We start from the raw sequence: 20,871 nt of genomic DNA, 5'->3' as shown, positions 1-20,871 counted from the left end.
TTACTTTCATCAAGTCACTTAGCAGCTGCCTATAAACTATTTCAGGTCTTCCGAAGGTTTCTTCGAGTCGTTTAATAATTTGCGGTATGTTTGCTGCGCTTATCATCAAATTGGCAACGCATTTCGCTGCAGATCCGCTCAATGCATGTTCCAATCGGTTTAAATTTTCCAAATTTGTGAATGCTCCTTCTGCTGTAGTATCATCATAGATACTTTTAAATTTTGGCCAATCACGTGGCGCTCCATTGAAGTCTGGAAGCTGAATTAGCCCTTGTCTTTTAAGATATGGTGTTGCATCATTATTTCTTATTAACGCATTACTGATCGATTGATTTATTTGCTCAGACAGGCTGTGTTTTTGTAACTTATCCAGCAAGTCATTGCGTTCCATTTCCAATTGTGTGCATTTTATGCATAAAAATTGTTCTTCTTTCGTTGGTTTATGATCAAGCTCGGCGCAAGTTAAGTGAAACCAACGGTCACACTCATCGCAACATACCATATCACACACTGTATCATCCTCGTTACAAAGACGGCAATGGCCGTTCTTGTTCAATACGAACCTTATAGACATGTTTGCTGATTACCAGGTTTGCTTAGGAATTTCCTTGAGTTCACTTAGGTCTCGTTGCATAAAAAAGTCGCCGTCCAAGACTGTCTGCCCAGTGTTATTATCTCGTACTTCCAAAAATTAGTAAATGTCAATTCACTTTCACTAATTCTTCACGATTGTTCTGTTCAATGATGCCTTCCCTGGAGGGAGCTAGTCACTATGGCACGACTAGACCAACGGGTGATTTTCCGTTCACACGTATTCTTCACAATATCGTTGAGCTCAATGTTGATTATAATTCTTTGATGTAATCGATATTGTTCAGTTCAATGTTGCCTTCCTTAAGGGAGCTAGCCACTATGGCACGACTAGACCAAGTTGTAAATGTCAGTTCACTTAAATTCTTCTTGATATCGTTGAGTTCAATGTTGCCTTCCCTGGAGGGGGCTAGTCACTATGGCACGACTAGACCAAATTGTGGTATCAATTCACTTAAATTCTTCACGATATCGTTGAGCTCATTGTTGCCTTCCCTATGGGAGCTAGTCACTATGGCACGACTAGACCAAGTTGTGTTTGCTATCGGCTCGAATTGTAACCGTTTCACTTGTGACTCTGCACAACTCTTAGACTACACTCCTGGCGGCAGTAAACCACGTTACAATTCGAAAGATACCACTTCATTCGTTAATGTCACTTGACTTCAAAGTTAAGATGCCGATCGCCTGGTAGGCTTCAGTTTGTAACCGTATTTATTGTGTCTAAGCACAACACTCAGACTGCACTCCTGGCGGCAGTAAACCACGTTACAAGGTCGCAAAACACACACTTTGATTATATTTCTTCGATGCAATCGATTTATTCACTGCCGTACTTGTCACTTTTCAGAATTACGGCAGTTTAGTTTAATATTGCCTTCCATAAGGGAGCTAGTCACTATGGCACGACTAGACCAATTTGACCTGTTCAGGACAGTCACATAAAAAACAATCGTGATTTAGTTTTCTTCTTTGTTTTGGGCTGCTGGGTATTCGTCTTCTTAATCACTTGGTTATCGTGGATTGACTTCTTCTTGTTTCGTTATGAATGTCAGGTCAGAGTTTCGATCCGATAGAATTGTAACCTATAATTCGTGACTATGCATAACACTCCACGTTACAACTTGAAAAACACTATTCTTGATTGTTCTTGATTATTCGTGAATGTCAGTCAGTTCACAGTTCGGATCCTAAACGTCAGTGTTTGTTGACATTGATTTCTTCTCACTTTGTAACCAGTTCATTCACGTTTGTTCACGACAAGTCTTCCACAATTTTGGTACTATTTTTCGGCAAACATAATCCATAAGTTCTCTTTTCTTCGTTCGTGGTAACTAGCACTCACTGTTCAAATTTTCACTGATCTACCACTGCTCAACTTGTCCGAAAACATTGCGATCCGGTATCGCCTTTCCACTTTTCAGCGCGCTCCTGGAGTTCGATTTTCCTCTGCTTTGACAGACCGCCAAATGTTGGCAGTAGCTTTTTCTCTCTGGAAGATGGTAGTAGCTCTTCCTCTCTGGAGCCACCATATGTTGAAATCAGGCACGTGATATTGGAGATAAGCACTGTCGCTGGAAGGTGGCAGCAGCTCGTCCTCTCTGGAGCCACCATATGTTGAAATCAGGCACGTGATATTGGAGATAAGCACTGTCGCTGGAAGGTGGCAGCAGCTCTTCCTCTCTGGAGCCACCATATGTTGACGACGGGCACTTACACTCCGTGCGGTGTTTCTGTCAGCTGCCGCGACGATCACTTGGCGACGACGACGACGACGATGATGGTAATCACACCACATCAGATGCACGGTACCGTTGCGAAGGGGGACGGTATTCGATTCCGCGTGTGCCGATCAACAGGCAAGAGAAACGCACTGAATAAACTGTCGACGACCGAAACTACTTACTGATACTCGGAGGATTGAGTGGTAGATAATTAAAATCGATTGGTCCAAATCGAATATGGGAGCAATCAACTGGCCTTCCTAGATCCGGTCAAATTCTTTCGCATTCGAAGACGTGACTTAGTCGGATGAGGAAAAGTTGATCGCAATGCATTTATATTTTTTCTAGACTCATGCCAAAGTTACTCGCATTCGGAACCGTGGCGTACCAGAGTGAGAAAATAATTGCTTGCCCACACTTGAATCGGTGTCAAACTGGCCTTTTCAGACTCTTGCCAAAGTTACTCGCATTCGGGACCGTAGCGTGCCAGAGTGGAAAAAGTTTGATCGATTCAGTATGATTTAGACTTCTCGATTCTAAATACTAAGTAACTCTTTTTCAAAGACTTAAATTTTCCAATCAAGCTCCAGCCAACTCCTTTCGCATTCGAAGGCTTGGGTAATAGGAGGGATTAGAAAAGATTAAGCTTCTCAAAGTGCTTGGTAAGAAGGATTTCGAGTAGCAAGTGAATGAGCGTTCTGTAGCTTGTGACGTACAAGGCAAAACTGCTACTGTCTTTATTGTTCGATCGCCTTTTATACTCTCGTCCAGACATTATTCTCACCCTCTTTTAACATGTTTCTTCCTGATTCCTACGTAAAGCATATTAATTATATGTGTATTGTCCAGAAACTATGCTCACCCTCTTTACATCATTAATTAACTCATGATTCATCAAAATTCTAACTTGTATACATATAATCCTGCAATGAATCTTTCTAACAAGTTTTGCTAACAAATAATTAATCCCTGATCAAAACCTTTTCTGGTACTTTGACCATTACAATACATTGGGGTTGTGTTCTTGGCTTTACGTTAGTTGTGAGCATAGATAATTGATTACAATTTTATATCCTATCGGTGCATGTATGGAACTAACAATTACAAATGGCGTAGCTTGTATTCTAGTTTAATGAATTTCACAATATTGCGTAATTATATATCATGCTTATGTGTAAGTGGTTAGTTCTATCCGATTGCGCAACATTAAATCCGATGGTGAAATTCCATACCGCGCTTGCGCATTTACGCTGTGAAACCGTGAACATACTTGAATATGAGATCGTTTCTAATATGAATCAGAATGATTCATCCCCATGTATGCTATGAGTATGCGTTCCGGGCTAATCGATTACTACGCACGCGCAGTTTGTTTTGTTCTTAATCAGTCATCCTCGATGCTGCGCTATCGTAGCATATCGTATACAACGTTGTGTGAAAGGTCGCTCGTTTTCAATTCGATCTAATTGATTTTGCATATTGCAATTTACACTGGTTATCATGAATATGTGACCAACACGATTCACAAAACGTTACCTCTACGATTATTATACAAGCTTTTGCGTTAGATTATAATAAGCGATTTGTTTAATGCTAGATGTAGGAAATGATTGGAATTAGTGTGCTCTAGTTGTTAGAAATTGATGAACTTCACGCGTCGCGTTCGTAACACCTTGGCTGGTTCGTCTCTATCCTAAACAGATTCTTTCTAAGGAATCAATTCCTACTGGGGATTTCTCCTGCAATCCCTTCCGGGTAACCTTATTGCGCAAACCGGTACGAGGAATTCTCTAGAAATTGGAAGAATTCTTCACCGTTTCTTACGAGTAGCTTCTGCAGGAATTCCAAGAAGGAACTCCAAGAGCTCCCGAAGGAATTCCCATAAAAAACTACACAATTTACTTTTTCGAAACCTCTAGCAGTTTTTTTTTCCTTGGAATTCTTCACCACTTCCATCCCAGAATCCTACTGTGTTTTTTTCCAGGAAATCGCTTCCGGGAATCTTCAAGCAATTCATCAATCCAGATATTCACCTTACACTAGAGCATTACGTAATTTGTATACGGTGCCGAATGATTTTCAATAATTTCTTAAATCCAACTGGCTTGAAATTGTTCCTTAGAATGTAAACTCTACTGAGCTATAAAAGTCTGTAATTATCGAGCATTTCTAATAAATATGCCTAAACATAATTTAATAAGTTCTATACTCATCTGGAATAACCATTGGGGTAAGTGTAGAATTAGCATTTAAGTTGAAATACATGTTGATATAAACAAAAAAACCATTGGGTACATTAAAGTGATATAAAGGTGATGTGTTTCACTGAAGAATAGTACTCTACAAAAATTAAAATAAGAAATCTTTATTTTAATACTTTTATATTTAGTGATCTTATACACGGTTATACACATACATAAGATTAGGAAAGATTATATTTTTTAGGCCATACCTATACTGTCCCATTTCTAGATTCGCATAAGCTATCAGTAACTGATTAAAATATTTTCATGTAGTCCAGTCGGAATCCTCTTCATATCTCCTGCTACGGTGCTCATTCTTCCATATTTTTACCGTCGCCTCCAGAGCTGTCATGAATAAACCATTGTCGAATTCCAATCCCAGCCGGCGCAATAATTACCTATTACCCCGATCCCTGTCTCGATCCGTATCGCCTCCTTTTCAAACGTCTCTATTATCCACTGGGTGACTTTTGCTGGTCCTATCGTTGAAGATAGTTACGGTACATCTTGCTGAACATTCTGTGGCATATAGCCCATGTAGAACAGAGCCTGTTGGCTCCGTTGATCGATTTCCTGCACTTGCTCCTGTATTATTTGGATCATGCTCCGAGCTAACGTTGGCAAATTTGAGTTGGGCCAAGTTGGGCGTGTTTCGTAGGTTCCATCTGTTTCTGCCGTTGCTGGAGATGGCCGCAATTCCGTTGAACCTTTGAAGAACTTGCATTCTGTCAGCTGCCGATTACAATAATGCTGATGGTGTCTTCTTCTTCTGATACACCGTGGCCGCTTAGCTTAGTCCTCGAGGAATCTTTAGGTAGTATCTTTTATGCACCGGTCTGCAGGAACAATTCGCACAAAAGTTTCTTTCACTTTGATGCCTGATGAAACTGAACTGCCTGAATGACAAAATCCGCAGAATGCATAGAAAAAAAAGCAACCAAAACAAAACCAGAATGACAGTCAGCTGATACGAAATTCACCTCACAAGATAAATGTCAGAGGGGGGAGGACGGGGTTGAACGCACTTTCACCACAGCAAAACTGAAAGGGGAAAATAGTGTAAAATGCAGCTTCGCACTATTTTTGATGTTTTTCAATAGTTGCAGGCTTCAGAAAATAGTGGTCTCTTGGGAAAGTTTACTCCATAAATTGTCAGAAAGCCGTAGAGCACATAAAAATTTTTGACGGGAATGGTCTATTATGTTTTCAATTTTACCATGGACTCGATTTTCAATCAAAAAAAGTTTCTGTCGGCAACCGGATTCGAACCAATAACCTTGACATCACCAGGCTCGCACGCTACAACTCGGCTATCGAACCGGTTTATGTGGCAAAAAACAAAACGCACACAAGATGCGTTGGTGGGTCGAAGATCATGTTTTGCCATGGTAAATTTAAAAACATTTTTATGCTTGTCATTACTGCAAGCCTTTCAGTGTAATGTTGGACGGTTCTCGCTAATGAGGCATTTTATGAGACGTTTCAAATCAGCTGTTTTTTGAATGTTTACCAGCTTTGAAGTCCAACCGGTGGGCCCATTTATTTACATTTTCGTTAGCATAACATGTGATACGGGCCCATCCAATAAACGGGGTTCATTTATCTGCAAAAATGCGTCAATCCGCCCACTATAATTAATATCCGTAGACCGTGGGGATTCATCTACTAGTGACATCATACAGCTCGGGAGATTCATACATGCCGCATTAGAAACCGAAACATCTCTGCCAGCAAAAATCTGATTAGCGCTCACCACATGTTATGCTACTTTTCGCGAAAACAAAAATATCAAATGTAAACACTAACAATGAGCGGCCCACCGGTAAAACGTCTCGTAAAATATTGTGGATTTACCGGCTACTTGTATTCTACCGGTCGCTTCAGTATGGCCTCCAAAGTGGCCGTTTTATAAAAAGAGTAACATTTGTATTGTATGCGCTATTCCTCGTTGCCACTAGCTATTCAGCGACATTCATTTTTTGACAATCAATTTGATATTTATATGAAAACGGCTACTTTGTAACGGCTACTCAAGTAACCGGTAGAATACAAGTAGCCGGTAAATCCACAATAGCTTATTGTTGAACGGTTGAAGCTTTGTTCGAAATTGATGACGTATAACCCGACATAAACCTATCATTCATCTGTTTTTATTTTGGGCACCAAACCCAACATAGACTCAACAGTTATCCGATGTGGGTTCAACAGTGGTCCAACATTTGATAAAATTTGATCCGACTTTGACTCGACATCCAATATTTGTTCACTCTGGCGGAATTTTTTCCGGGTTTATCGTGTTTTGTAATGGAATTTTATGACCTACTGAGAACGGAATGTAAACTATAAATTTAAGGCTTCGTTCTCTAGGATTGAATTTCAAGATGTAAATGTGAAACAGATTTGAATAAGGCGAAAGATGTAAGGGATGCTACACCATTCCCCTTTGAGAAGGAATGCCCAGAGCGTTCCGATAAAAGTTGCTGGCTTGAATTTGAGATAACATTGCTATAATTATTATATTTTTTTTTTTACATTTTTTTCTGTTTTGATATTATTTTTAGTGAAGTTTAATTACTCTATTTTTATGAACTTCTTGTATATCTTTCAAGACTTCCAATAGTCTGTGGGTGGTAAGGTGTTGAGAAAGATTGCTTCATATGTAATAGTTCAGCGATTTTGTCAAAAATTTCGTTTTTATACTCGGTACCTTGATCCGTTCTAATGATTGACGGTGTTCCATATATCAAAACGAAACTTCCACAAACGCTTTAGCTAAAGTTTCTGCTTGTTTATTTGGTATTGCCTTGATGATAATTTATTTGGATAGGTCGCATTGTATTGTAAGTGCATACCTATTTCCTGTATTAGATTTTGTAAATGATCCTATTGTATCCATGGCAATTGAATCGAAAGGTTTATGCGGTGTGGGTGTTAGGACAAAATTTTCGTTTGTTTTAACTGTGTGTTTGTTTTTCTGACAACTTGAACATGTTTTGACAAAATCAAAAATAGATTTCTTCGTATTTTTCCATGTGTATTGGCACCTTAACTTTTGATAAAGTCTGTTTGAACCAACATGGCCTCCAATACATGTATCACAGACAAACAGACGTAACACTCTGATAATTCTCATCGTACACCGATTTAACGGTCTTTTTCAAAATTTGATAGTTGGCCAACTGCCCAACTGTGGCGCTCGTATAGTTTTTGTTTGAGTTTGACGTTTGCTCACTACCGCCACCTAGTTGGTGGTCGGCCAAACTTAGTCCTTTTAGCATTGGGCGAATATTTTTCCGTGACTATGATTTGAATCGAAAAATGTTCGAAGTGTTACGTCTGTTTGTCTGTGCATGTATTATGGTATGATTTAATTATGTTTTCTATTTCATCTTTGTTAACAACCAACTGTGGTGGTTGATAAATCAAGATGTTTAAATTCTTCAATTCGTTGTTACAAACTTGCTTGAAAGTTTGAATATCAGTTATTTGGAAGATTTCGTTAGTCAACGCTAGAGCTAACAACTTCACCTTCAGCTTATTTGCAATTGCTTCAATTTGTTTCACGATTTTACTTAGATTCTCATTTACTTCGGATAGCTTTATGTGGATGATTGACGCTTGAGTCAACTCCCTTTTATAGCTTTTATCCATTATGTCAATTAAAATACCATCTCGTGTGGCTGAGCGCTCAATGACTAATTTAGGAAGGTTGTATGTTTCATAGTAGTTGAGTGAGTCTCGGATGTTGAGGTGATCAGTCTCTTCATTGCCGGAATTCACTTGTATGTCATTATCGGTATTATTTTCATTTTTCTTTGCTGCTGCTCTTGTTTGTACCATAAGAACAGACATGTCTTTCAAGACTTCGGTAGCAACTTTGATTCTAGACAGAGCATCAGCTCCAAAGTTTGTCTTTCCAGGCACATATTGTACATCGAAATCAAACTCATCGAGATCTACTCTCATCCTGGTTAATTTAGAAGAAGGGTTTTTCATTGAAAACAAATATACTAACGGCCTATGGTCTGTTTTCACAGTAAATTTACGACCGTAAAGGTAGGGACGAAAATTAATAATAGCCCAGTGAATTGCAGTGAGCTCTTGTTCAATAGTTGATTTATTGGCTTCACGCTTCACCTTTTGTGAATGCTTTGCTCGCAAACGCAATTGGTTAGTCAATATTATTATGCTTTTTAGTAAGGACTGCACCACATGCAATTTTTGAAGCGTCGGTTATCAGGGTAAAATGTTCTTTAAAATAAGGAAATTGTAGTATGGTAGGTGATACTAATTGTTTTTTTCAGAGAATCGAATGCAAGTTGGTATTCTGAGGTCCAATCAAATTTTATATTTTTTCGTAATAATTTGTTTAAAGGGTAGGCAATCTCTGCAAAATTTTGAATAAATCGTCTGTAATAGTTACAGAACGCGACAAATCGACGAACTTCGTCTGCATCTTTCGGTGTGGGATAATTTTCTATTGCGGAAAATTTCGACCTATCTGCTTGGATGCCTTTTTCAGAAATATGATGACCCAAATACGTAACGTCTGATTCAAAGAAGACACATTTCGAGGGATTAAGTTTCAAGTTATGTTCTCGTAATTTGGTAAACACGCATTCCAGGTTTTTCAGGTGATGACTGACGGAACAACCCATGACAATGATATCGTCAATGTAAAGAAACGCGCACTCTGGTGGTAGTCCACTGAGCGCAATCGTCATCATCCTCTGGAAGCTGTTAGGTGATATGTTCAATCCGAATGGTAGGCGATTGAACTCGTAATGTCCATCAGGACTGGAGAAGGCTGTATATCGTTTTGACTTATAGGGCACTGCATGAAATTCTCTCCTTCTCTTTCACTCTTACAGAAATTATGTAAACAACAAGGCCAAGAAACGTCAAAATCCCATACTAAATCATAACAATGCAGTGCCCTATAGGGCACTGCACTGTTTTGAATTTGTATGGGATTTTGAAGTTTCTTGGCCTTGTTGTTTACAAAATTTCTGTAAGAGTGAAAGAGATGGATAGAATTTCATGCAGTGACCTATTGGGTTTCTCAAAGATATTTAGACTACTGTGATAATTTGATAATCCACAGAATCATCATTTCCCAAAGACAGTTCACACTAATCAAACTTATTTTGTTTACCTGTTCTGCATCCGACGCCCCTGTCATGAACTCAGTCGAACTTGTGAACGCTATTTACCCGCTGCGAAGTCGTGTGAGAAATTCGACTGTGATAATAATGAATTTGGGCCGAGTCTAAATGGGTGCAGATGTCGCAATATTGTCGAGCTCAATTTGATGAAACCCGGACATTAAATCCAAAGTAGTAAAATATTTTGCTCGTCCAATGTGGTCTAGGATTTCGTCAATACGTGGAAGTGGGAATTTATCCGGTATTATTTGTTTATTGAGCTGACGAAAATCAACGACTAATCGCCACACGGTGTCAAAATTTCGATTATTATCGAACATTCATGTACCTCGGATTTTTCTTCGAAAATGATTAGTTTTTGGGCTATATATTGAGGGATTTGCTCAAAAGTGCACGCGGCCTATCGCTTCCGAAAGGTACAGCCGCGATTTTCACTCCCAGTTTACTTCATCCTTATGGGAAATAACATTGCGGCATTTCCTACGGTGCGGCTGTTCCTTTCGAAAACGATAGACCGCGTGAACTTTTGTGCAAAGCCCCTTTTTGAAACATTTCAACGACCGCGCGGTGTTTACGTTTCAAGAAATCTGACAATAGTCATAGTCGGACAACTAGAAAATATTTCATCGGCGAAAATTTTTCCATACATTTTGTATGGGACGTTTTTTGGACTAAAATAGTAGTTATTGATTTTAAGTATGGAAAATAGCCAAAAATTCACCTAACTCAAATTTTCCCCGATAAAATATTTTCAAATTTTGCATTTATACATTATAGCCGAAATTCTAACATTCTATGAAGAAAAATCCGAAGTACATGAAAGTTCGATAATAATCAAAATTTTGACACCGTGCGCCATTTCTTTTCGTCAGTGTTGGATTTTTTGGGCACCAAAAGAATTGGTGAATTAAAAGGTGAAATGGATGGTTGAATAATTTTATCATGAAGCATTTTGTTCACTTGGTTATTTATTTCTTGCTTGTGAACCTCCGGTAATCTATAATTTTTTATATAAACTGGATTACTTTCCTCCAAATGAATTTTTTGTTTATAAAAGTTATTCGCTGTTAGTGTGTCATTTTTCAATGCGTAGATATCATTAAATTTTGCGCATAAGTCTCCCAGCTTCCGCTTGTCTTCTGGCAATGAGCTTTGTAAATTAAGTTCATTCATTAGCTGTTGAACCCTATCGTTGTCATTATTTTCATGTTTATCTAGCGGTAATGTAGAGTAATTTCTGATTGGTACAATTTTCAAAACGTCAAAATTATGTGGGATTACTTCGGCATTATAATTAACATTTACAAATTTTACATATTGTGCCTCAGGACCAACTATGGTATTGGCGCAGAACACTCCTGATCTGATTTGCTTGGACAGAATTACACTGCCTTCCTTTACGTGGGATAATTTTAACTTTTTGATGACTTGACACCTTGGAGGAATAACTATATTACCATTAAATTTATCTTCTATTGGTACTTCAAATCTTTTTCGACCAATTTCAAATGTTATAAGCCAAGTTTTCAAACAAATATTGCATCCATGCTTGGCTATATTACCATTAAATTTATCTTCTATTGGTACTTCAAATCTTTTTCGACCAATTTCAAATGTTATAAGCCAAGTTTTCAAACAAATATTGCATCCATGCTTGGCTAAGAAATCCCTTCCAAGTATACCATCTGTTTGAATCGGGAAATATTTTGTAACAACTTGGAAGTTATGTGCTATGGAAGTGTTATCAATTATTATGTTCGTGGGTGTGCTTCCGATAGTTTCAATTTTCCCATCGGTCACCCCTTTAATGGTGCACTTTTGTTTAATATATATTTTTTGGAATTCATTTAATAAATTTTCTTTAATTATGGACACATCCGCACCAGTGTCTACAGTTAAATTTACAGGTTTCTCGCACATATCTACTCTAAGTTGAACGAAATTGGAGTAATTTAAGTCACAGTTAAACACATTTACTCCCTGTTTGGAAATGTTGTCTCCCCGTTGCCTTGTCGTGCCTCGGCTTGGGGATTTTCCGAAGGCCCTCTGCCGTTTTCCGAAACATACACGTTTCGTTGAGGAGGAGGTCCACCTCGACCTCTGCTCCCACGATATTGATTATTACCATACCGCCGATGAGTGTTAAAATTTTCGTTTCTGCTATCTCGATTTTCACGGTTTTCACTATTTTGTGGGCGATCATGGTACCGCTGATTATTTTGGGTGCGATAATTATAGCGTCCACCACGGTAGTTTGAATTATGGAATCGATTGGACTGTTGATTTCCAGATGCTTGCCATCTAGACTGATATTGTCTAGGGTGGCTTCTTGCATACTGTACTGTTACCACATTTGAGCTCTGAGGAGACTCTTTAAGGGTTTAGTTAATTGCTTCTGTAATTGATTTAAACTGGCCCGCTTTGATAATGATGGAAGTTTTTTCGTCTTTCAGTCCCGCAGTTAAGTATTTAATTCCTTCTTTCGTAGCCATTGATTGAGCTACGGCCGTAGGAATTTCTTTTGCTATATACGCCGCTTCAAGTTGCATTGTTAGTTCTTCGACATCCTTAGTGTATGCAGCGATATTATTTCTCTGATTACAAGAGGACAATTTGGCAATGATAGTCTCGGGAGGAATCGGTGACGACACCTCTTTTAGTTTGGTGATGATTTCATCAACAGTTTCAGGTGCTGCCGGGAAAGCATGTCTTGCTCGCCCTTCCAATTTTGTTAAAACAATGTTAATTACCGTCTGTAATTGATCTGCTTTTGTGGCAATCAGTTTGACGACTTCAAGTGCGTCCAAAAAAATTCTCAGTTTACTAGGTGTGCCATCGTACGTAGGCAAAAGTGCGGTTACAGTCTTAACTGTTTCTATAAGCGTTGTCATTTTTGCAGATTTGGTTAATCGATAACCAATGACAATAAGTTTTCCTAAGCTTTTTAATGTTATATCAGGTTTATCACCCAGGTTAGCTAATTTTTGGTCAATAGTAAGCTGTAATTCACCAGTTAGCGACCTTTCCATTTTTCTAATTTGATCAAATGTCCCAATAGCAATAGTGTTTTCAAAGGTAATTAATTCATTATTTATATTATTTCTAAGAGTTTGAACTTCCGCAAGTTTATTTAGTAGGGTACTTCTGCGATATTTCCGATTAGGAGCTTTTCTCAAATTCGTTTGAATAATTTTTAATTGAGCTAAATTACTTTCTATTATGTCCATTACACTTTGAAATCGCACATGATTTTTAGTTTGGGTATATAATCTAGTAATCAATTCAAGGCTGGATCCACTATTTACATTTCAAGATTCGCAGTACCTTAATTTACCACTCGCAGTGTACAGCACATCATCAGCAACGTCGTCTATAGCGCTGGGTCATAGCGCACCGATCTCCAAAATCCACGGGTGTTGATGACAATTTGACTCTTCCTTGGCCAATCTTTGTCGTTCATAATCAGCTCTTCCTTCGCCTGTTTCTTGTTGTTGATGATAATTTGGCTCTTCCCTGGTTAATCTTCGTCGTTGCTTATTAACTCATAATTGGCTCTTCCTTCGCCTGTTTCTTGTTGTTGATAATAATTTAGCTCGTCTTTGGCTACAGCACTTCATTTTTGTCTCGTCTCCATTGAACTTAACGCACTGCACTATTGTCTATATGTACGCTGGTTTTCGTTAACGTTACACAAAGAGTTTAGTTTTTAACATTGAAAGTTTGTATGTTCGTGCATAATTCCTGCACTACACCACTTTACTAGCGCTCAAATTATTGAGTCGGATTTCTCGTTGCACTCTATGGGGCTGTCCATAAACCACGTGGTTATTTTTTTGGGACTTTTCAACCCCCCCCCCCCGCGTGGTCATTCTCTCTCTCTCTTCTCTCTCTTCTTGGCGTAACGTCCTCATTGGGACAAAGCCTGCTTCTCAGCTTAGTGTTCTATGAGCACTTCCACAGTTATTAACTGAGAGCTTCCTCTGCCAATGACCATTTTGCATGCGTATATCGTGTGGCAGGCACGAAGATACTCTATGCCCAAGGAAGTCAAGGAAATTTCCTTTACGAAAAGATCCAGGACCGACCGGGAATCGAACCCGTCACCCTCAGCATGGTCATGCTGAATACCCGCGCGTTTACCGCCTCGGCTATATGGGCCCGCGTGGTCATTAGTCCATACAAATTTTTTTTTGTCCATACAAAATGGTCATTGGCCGAAAACATCCCCCCCCCTCGGACCACGTGGTTTATGGACAGCCCCTATCCTGTATTTTTGCGTTTGTGAATTTGCCATGCATTCTTAAGCACATGTACGCCAACAACACTACTAGCAGAATCACTGCTGTTCCAGCGACGATACGTATTTCGGTGGTGCTTACTTCATTGTGGGTGATAAATGTGTCACTAAACCAACCCATTTCGATTGTTCAATTTTCGTTGGCCAAAGAGACAAACACTTGCTCGATCCGTTTCACCGTGTGTGCACTGCACTGCCACTTAGGTTTGTTCACCAATAGTAGTTCAACTTTTGCGACTTTGGTTGGATTTCACTTTTCAGTGGCTAAGTCAACCCGAGCAAAGGCGGATAACAAAATGATAACAAGTTCTGTTACCTGGTTATCATTCGTTTGATAATTGAGTTTGTTATCATTTAGGTTGAATTAAGAGCCAACATAACAAAAATGATAACTCAAATTTACTCCACGAATACCAAAATGATAAGAAATTAAGTTATCATTGAGTTCAAGTTGATAACTAATTGTGTTATACAGTGTTTTGTACTATATTACATTTTGTTATCAACATGAAACAATATAGTTGATTGATATCTGGTTTTGTTATCAATAAGTTATCATTCAGAGCTATTTTACCGACCAAAATAGTAAAAATCTACTTTACCGATATAGTTAGCCTTTTTGGGTATTTTTGTGGCGTTTCAGTCTTTTCGGGGATCAAAAACAACTATATGTTTTCTATTTCCAACGTTTCGATCCTTATTGGATCTTCTTCAGGGAATCTGTAATTTTATTGGACGTTTACATTGGTTTTTAACACATTACGCAACACTTAACACATACCGAATAAGTTGTTGTTTCTTCGTCTAGTAGTTGTTTTTTGAAACATTTTAACTGTCATTCCTTGTTTTTGCTATAAGAAGTTATTGTTAATTAAGGAATACCTAATTGTCACTTACTACTTACAAATTTGTCCGTTTTTTGGAACCGGAAAAACCTTCAAATTTCGAAAAACTGATTTGGTAGTCTGAACCCGGACCGCAATCCACTACTTTTGCGTATAGTTTTCAAAATGACAGTTTAAAGTTCGTTCTATTCGTGTGTTGTATGGTCGGTTATAATTGTGTCAGTGTGGTTGGTTCGTGTTATGTTTACATTGGTTCTGTTTTGGTTATTCGTTCTCGTTCTTTTTAGGTTTGTTATAGAGTGGAGTAGACCAGCGTAGACTACGTTCAGATTGTCTGTGTCAGTACGTTTGTTTACCGTGTGTGGCGTGTTGTATATGTAACAGCTTTCCAAGATGGGAAGATTTGATGGTTTTTGTGTCCTATCTAATATCTTTACATCGTCTAGTCTGAATACATGGTCATTTTCTGCTGTGTGGTCTACTAGCGCTGTCTTTTCTCTAATACTAATGATCGCTGCGTCCGAATTGGTGTGTCCTGCTTCTCTTAGTGTCGTCAGGCTGCGTACATTTGAGCGATGTCCCGATATGCGTGTTTTCAGCTTCGTCGTTGTCATTCCAATGTAGCAGCCATCACAGTTGTTGCAGTCGATCTTGTATATTACATTACTTTGGTCGTCATTATCTGTCTTGTCCTTAATTGGTGGTAGTATTGCGCCAACCGTATTTGTTGTTTTGGTGGCTATTCGTGTAGGATATTCCCTTCTCAGTGTTTTTATTATCTGTTGTGAGAGTCCTTCGATATTGGTGAGCGAACGAAAAACGGTTTCTCCCTCATCTGGTCTGTTTTCGTTCGCTTCCATAGCTGTTTCCACTTCTTGTCTACGTAGTTTCACTCTATTGATGACTCGACTGATCAACGTGTTCGGATAATCGTTAATCAGGAGTTGGCGACGTATCACACTTTCAACTTCGTTATCTCTACTGTTCGTTGAGAACGTGTACACCCGTTTGGCGAAATTGAAAGCAACATTCATTTTTTGCGAAAAAGAGTGAAGAGATCGATAGTTAAGAAACCGTCCCGATGATATTGGTTTCATATACCATTCTGTCGTAATAGCTTGGTTTAGGTTTCTGGTTAAAACCATATCCAGGAACGGCAAGCGATTTTCCTTTTCTCGTTCAATTGTGAACTGTAGGTTTTCATCTTGACCATTGAAGAGTTCTTGGACCATTTCAATTTTATCCTCTGGAAGAGCGAGGAACAAGTCATCCACATACTTTTTTATATATGGAATTGGAAATGGTACAGCCTCTACTGCCTGATCAAGAATGTCTTCCATTACCAGATCGGCTATCATCGGAGAGAGTGGGTTCCCCATAGCAGTGCCAAATTTTTGTTTATAGAAAGAGCCATAAAACGAAAAATAGCTACATTCTATGCAGAAAGTGGTTACCTCCAAAAATAGGTCAAGACAGATGTCGGTGTGTGCGCTTATTTCCTCCCAGTGTTTTATGATACTTTTCCGAACAAGTGTTTGCGGAATGTACGTGAATAAAGAGACGACCTTTCTCGCATCCCAAGAAGTTTTCTTCGCACGACAAACCACCTCAAACCGGCAGAAAACAAGCAACAAATTCGAACGGTTACTCGCAAATATGATCGATCACTGCTCAAGTCGATCACCGTCTCTAAACGAAAAAGCAATCCACAATGCCACTGAAATTGAACTGCCAGAAAAAGTCGAATTGTTGCTCAGCCTGGGACCAAAGTTTGCGCTCCCATCCACCAATGTTGCGAGGATGCCATTCTACCATCTGATCGCTGATGTAGAATCCGTCATCCAAACCAACCAAAACACCGACGTGCAGGAACGAACAAGATGCCGAGTCGCGAATAACATTCAGAATTTCATTCACCGACAGCAGCATGCCGCTCCGCTCCACCCGAATGAGAAATTTCTGAAAGAAGCGGAACGGGAGACTAGAAGTTTCCTAAAACAACACCCGGACTTGTACGTGCTAAAGGCGGATAAGGGAAACAAAACGGTGATAATGCACAAGCAAGACTACGTAGCACGGATGGATCAGCTGTTGACAGACACCAACACATACGAGAAGGTACAGAGAGATCCAACCACTGCGTTCCAAACGAAGAACAACAGCATTGTGCGGCGACTCGAAAATCTGGGTCTACTGGATACAGCAACGGCGAGACGATTGCGTACCTACAAAGCGGTGTGCCCGAAAATATATGGACAGCCAAAAACCCACAAACCGGGGCTGCCGTTACGACCGGTGGTGCCATGTATGACGTCTCCGTCGTACGATTTATCAAAATACGTCGGAGCGATCATACAACGATCGATACACAGTGAGTACAACATCCCGGACTCGTATCAGTTTTGCGAATGGGTGAACACGGTTACCCTACCAGAGGGACACGTCATGGTGTCATTTGATGTCGTCTCTTTATTCACGTGCATTCCGCAAACACTTGTTCGGAAAAGTATCATAAAACACTGGGAGGAAATAAGCGCACACACCGACATCTGTCTTGACCTATTTTTGGAGGTAACCACTTTCTGCATAGAATGTAGCTATTTTTCGTTTTATGGCTCTTTCTATAAACAAAAATTTGGCACTGCTATGGGGAACCCACTCTCTCCGATGATAGCCGATCTGGTAATGGAAGACATTCTTGATCAGGCAGTAGAGGCTGTACCATTTCCAATTCCATATATAAAAAAGTATGTGGATGACTTGTTCCTCGCTCTTCCAGAGGATAAAATTGAAATGGTCCAAGAACTCTTCAATGGTCAAGATGAAAACCTACAGTTCACAATTGAACGAGAAAAGGAAAATCGCTTGCCGTTCCTGGATATGGTTTTAACCAGAAACCTAAACCAAGCTATTACGACAGAATGGTATATGAAACCAATATCATCGGGACGGTTTCTTAACTATCGATCTCTTCACTCTTTTTCGCAAAAAATGAATGTTGCTTTCAATTTCGCCAAACGGGTGTACACGTTCTCAACGAACAGTAGAGATAACGAAGTTGAAAGTGTGATACGTCGCCAACTCCTGATTAACGATTATCCGAACACGTTGATCAGTCGAGTCATCAATAGAGTGAAACTACGTAGACAAGAAGTGGAAACAGCTATGGAAGCGAACGAAAACAGACCAGATGAGGGAGAAACCGTTTTTCGTTCGCTCACCAATATCGAAGGACTCTCACAACAGATAATAAAAACACTGAGAAGGGAATATCCTACACGAATAGCCACCAAAACAACAAACACGGTTGGCGCAATACTACCACCAATTAAGGACAAGACAGATAATGACGACCAAAGTAATGTAATATACAAGATCGACTGCAACAACTGTGATGGCTGCTACATTGGAATGACAACGACGAAGCTGAAAACACGCATATCGGGACATCGCTCAAATGTACGCAGCCTGACGACACTAAGAGAAGCAGGACACACCAATTCGGACGCAGCGATCATTAGTATTAGAGAAAAGACAGCGCTAGTAGACCACACAGCAGAAAATGACCATGTATTCAGACTAGACGATGTAAAGATATTAGATAGGACACAAAAACCATCAAATCTTCCCATCTTGGAAAGCTGTTACATATACAACACGCCACACACGGTAAACAAACGTACTGACACAGACAATCTGAACGTAGTCTACGCTGGTCTACTCCACTCTATAACAAACCTAAAAAGAACGAGAACGAATAACCAAAACAGAACCAATGTAAACATAACACGAACCAACCACACACGGAGACAAATTTCGTTCGTTTGAAACAAAAATATTCATGTTTATTCGGTAAACTGATAAAATATTTAAAACTAAAATATAAATTTTTAAAACAAGCTCATTTACATATTGATTTCTACAATACCCATTGAAGAGCCCCCCGTTTCGCCGTCGAGAACATAAACAAAACTCTCAAGTTCCAGCTGCATCACCAAACAAGATTTCCTCTTGCAAAAAAGGCAAGTTTCACCAAAAGTTTCCACGAAATCCCATTGATTTCGGGAGCGTATGTTATCTACATGATGTTGGCATTGAAAGTGCCACGCGGGAAGTGGATTTTCCTAGAGAAGAAAACAAATATTTCCGTAGGGCCGACCTGTCACAAAAAAAAAACAAAAATTTTTACATTTGTTTCTAACATAACCTGTCAGAAGATACATGTTTGTTTCAAAAATGGATTGAATTTGCTTCAAATGTGACGTTCGATTTGCTCCAAACAGTTTTATTTTTGTTGCCAGAACAAATTGACAATTTATTTGAGTTTACCTGAAATATTTTTGATTTTACCATGCTTTTTTCTGCGTGCACTGACACAATTATAACCGACCATACAACACACGAATAGAACGAACTTTAAACTGTCATTTTGAAAACTATACGCAAAAGTAGTGGATTGCGGTCCGGGTTCAGACTACCAAATCAGTTTTTCGAAATTTGAAGGTTTTTCCGGTTCCAAAAAACGGACAAATTTGTAAGTAGTAAGTGACAATTAGGTATTCCTTAATTAACAATAACTTCTTATAGCAAAAACAAGGAATGACAGTTAAAATGTTTCAAAAAACAACTACTAGACGAAGAAACAACAACTTATTCGGTATGTGTTAAGTGTTGCGTAATGTGTTAAAAACCAATGTAAACGTCCAATAAAATTACAGATTCCCTGAAGAAGATCCAATAAGGATCGAAACGTTGGAAATAGAAAACATATAGTTGTTTTTGATCCCCGAAAAGACTGAAACGCCACAAAAATACCCAAAAAGTCTACCAAACAGTCGTCGCCAAAGCTGTTGATATAGTTAGCAGTTGAAAAAAGTTTCTTATAATTATAATGTATGTTTTCAACTATTGCGTCCAGTGGGTCTCGAACCCTGATCGAGTGATTACCGGTCACAGCCGATACCCCTGTACCAACGGGACTCAGTGAGAGGGAGAGTGGTTGAAGGCTACGCTTTCGTACTGCTGTCGCATTGAAGATGAAAAGCGGAATCTATTTTTAGATTCGAGGTCCACCAGACCCTCAGTTTTGGGAAAGGTTTGAAATGTGCGTTTGGAAACTGATATCATATTTTGTTATCATTTAGTATTTTTATGTTATCGCGATAGACTAAAATTATTGATAACTAAATTTGTTATCATCTGATTATCATCAATTGAAAAAAATGATAACAAAAATAACAATATGATAACACAGATAACGTAGTTTATTATCAAAGTGATATCACTTAGTTATCCGCCTTTGCTCGGGAATCTATCACTATTCACACTTTCAGTGATCTCTGTCACGGTCGCCAACTAACGTTTGGAGTTCGGATGATAGCATAACATACCACGTTCTCTGTTTCAACTTCAGTACTCGACTGCCCGTGTGTTTCGCTTACCATATATCTTAAAGGCTACTTGCTCATGCTTGCTCAAACTCAAGCCACCAGCGATGTTTCCAAAAACAATTTAATTACAACCATATGGCCCTGCAGCGTAAGCATAGCTGCGCCCATGCGGAAGGCTAAAAACAGTATTCAACAGGCAAAAGTGTGTAAACAATAGAAAGGTTCGAGACGACCTTGTAATGGAATTTTATGACCTACTGAGAACGGAATGTAAACTATAAATTTAAGGCTTCGTTCTCTAGGATTGAATTTCAAGATGTTAATGTGAAACAGATTTGAATAAGGCGAAAGATGTAAGGGATGCTACATTCGGTATGCGAATGCGACCCCTTCTCTATTCAGCAAACTTCTACACAAAACCACAAGGCAAAAGTTGTCCGTTCACCGTTTCTTGATTGCACGCTTCTGAGCTGAGAAAACAGCAAGTGAATGTTACTCCTTGCAAGTGAGTGTTCCCATCCTTGGCAGGACCTACTGAACTACAGATGCAGAGCAGTTCCTATGCACTTTTCATTCAATTAATGTGATTTCATTAGTGAAAAACGTTTGACAGATT

General features: G+C 39.1%; 1 protein-coding gene and 1 long non-coding RNA gene across 3 annotated transcripts; one reads left to right on the top strand and one right to left on the bottom strand.

Annotated features, from left to right (window-relative positions):
* Positions 1 to 6,476: 6,476 nt before the first annotated feature.
* Positions 6,477 to 16,244, bottom strand: LOC134288123 (uncharacterized). 2 transcript variants are annotated; one of them, XM_062851877.1, is made up of 3 exons: positions 14,925 to 16,244; positions 9,609 to 14,871; positions 6,477 to 9,495 (listed from the first exon to the last, which is right to left on the bottom strand). In XM_062851877.1, the coding sequence occupies exon 1, from the start codon at positions 16,242 to 16,244 to the stop codon at positions 15,051 to 15,053; it is 1,194 nt and encodes a 397-aa protein (XP_062707861.1). In that variant the 3' UTR covers positions 6,477 to 9,495; positions 9,609 to 14,871; positions 14,925 to 15,050. The 2 variants fall into 2 exon arrangements, with proteins under 2 accessions (XP_062707861.1, XP_062707860.1); XM_062851876.1 differs by having other exon boundaries at positions 9,609 to 16,244.
* A 2,995-nt stretch (positions 16,245 to 19,239) lies between these two features.
* Positions 19,240 to 20,487, top strand: LOC134288124 (uncharacterized). Its single transcript, XR_009997760.1, has 2 exons — positions 19,240 to 19,399; positions 19,453 to 20,487. It is a non-coding gene; the product is annotated as an uncharacterized LOC134288124 (long non-coding RNA).
* The last annotated feature ends 384 nt before the right edge of the window (positions 20,488 to 20,871 follow it).

The sequence above is a fragment of the Aedes albopictus genome, chromosome 2 (genome assembly GCF_035046485.1).
Source record: "Aedes albopictus strain Foshan chromosome 2, AalbF5, whole genome shotgun sequence".
Classification (NCBI taxonomy): Eukaryota; Metazoa; Arthropoda; class Insecta; order Diptera; family Culicidae; genus Aedes; species Aedes albopictus.
The sequence above is the reverse complement of the archived record's forward strand: the minus strand, read 5'-3'. Positions and strand labels throughout refer to the sequence as shown.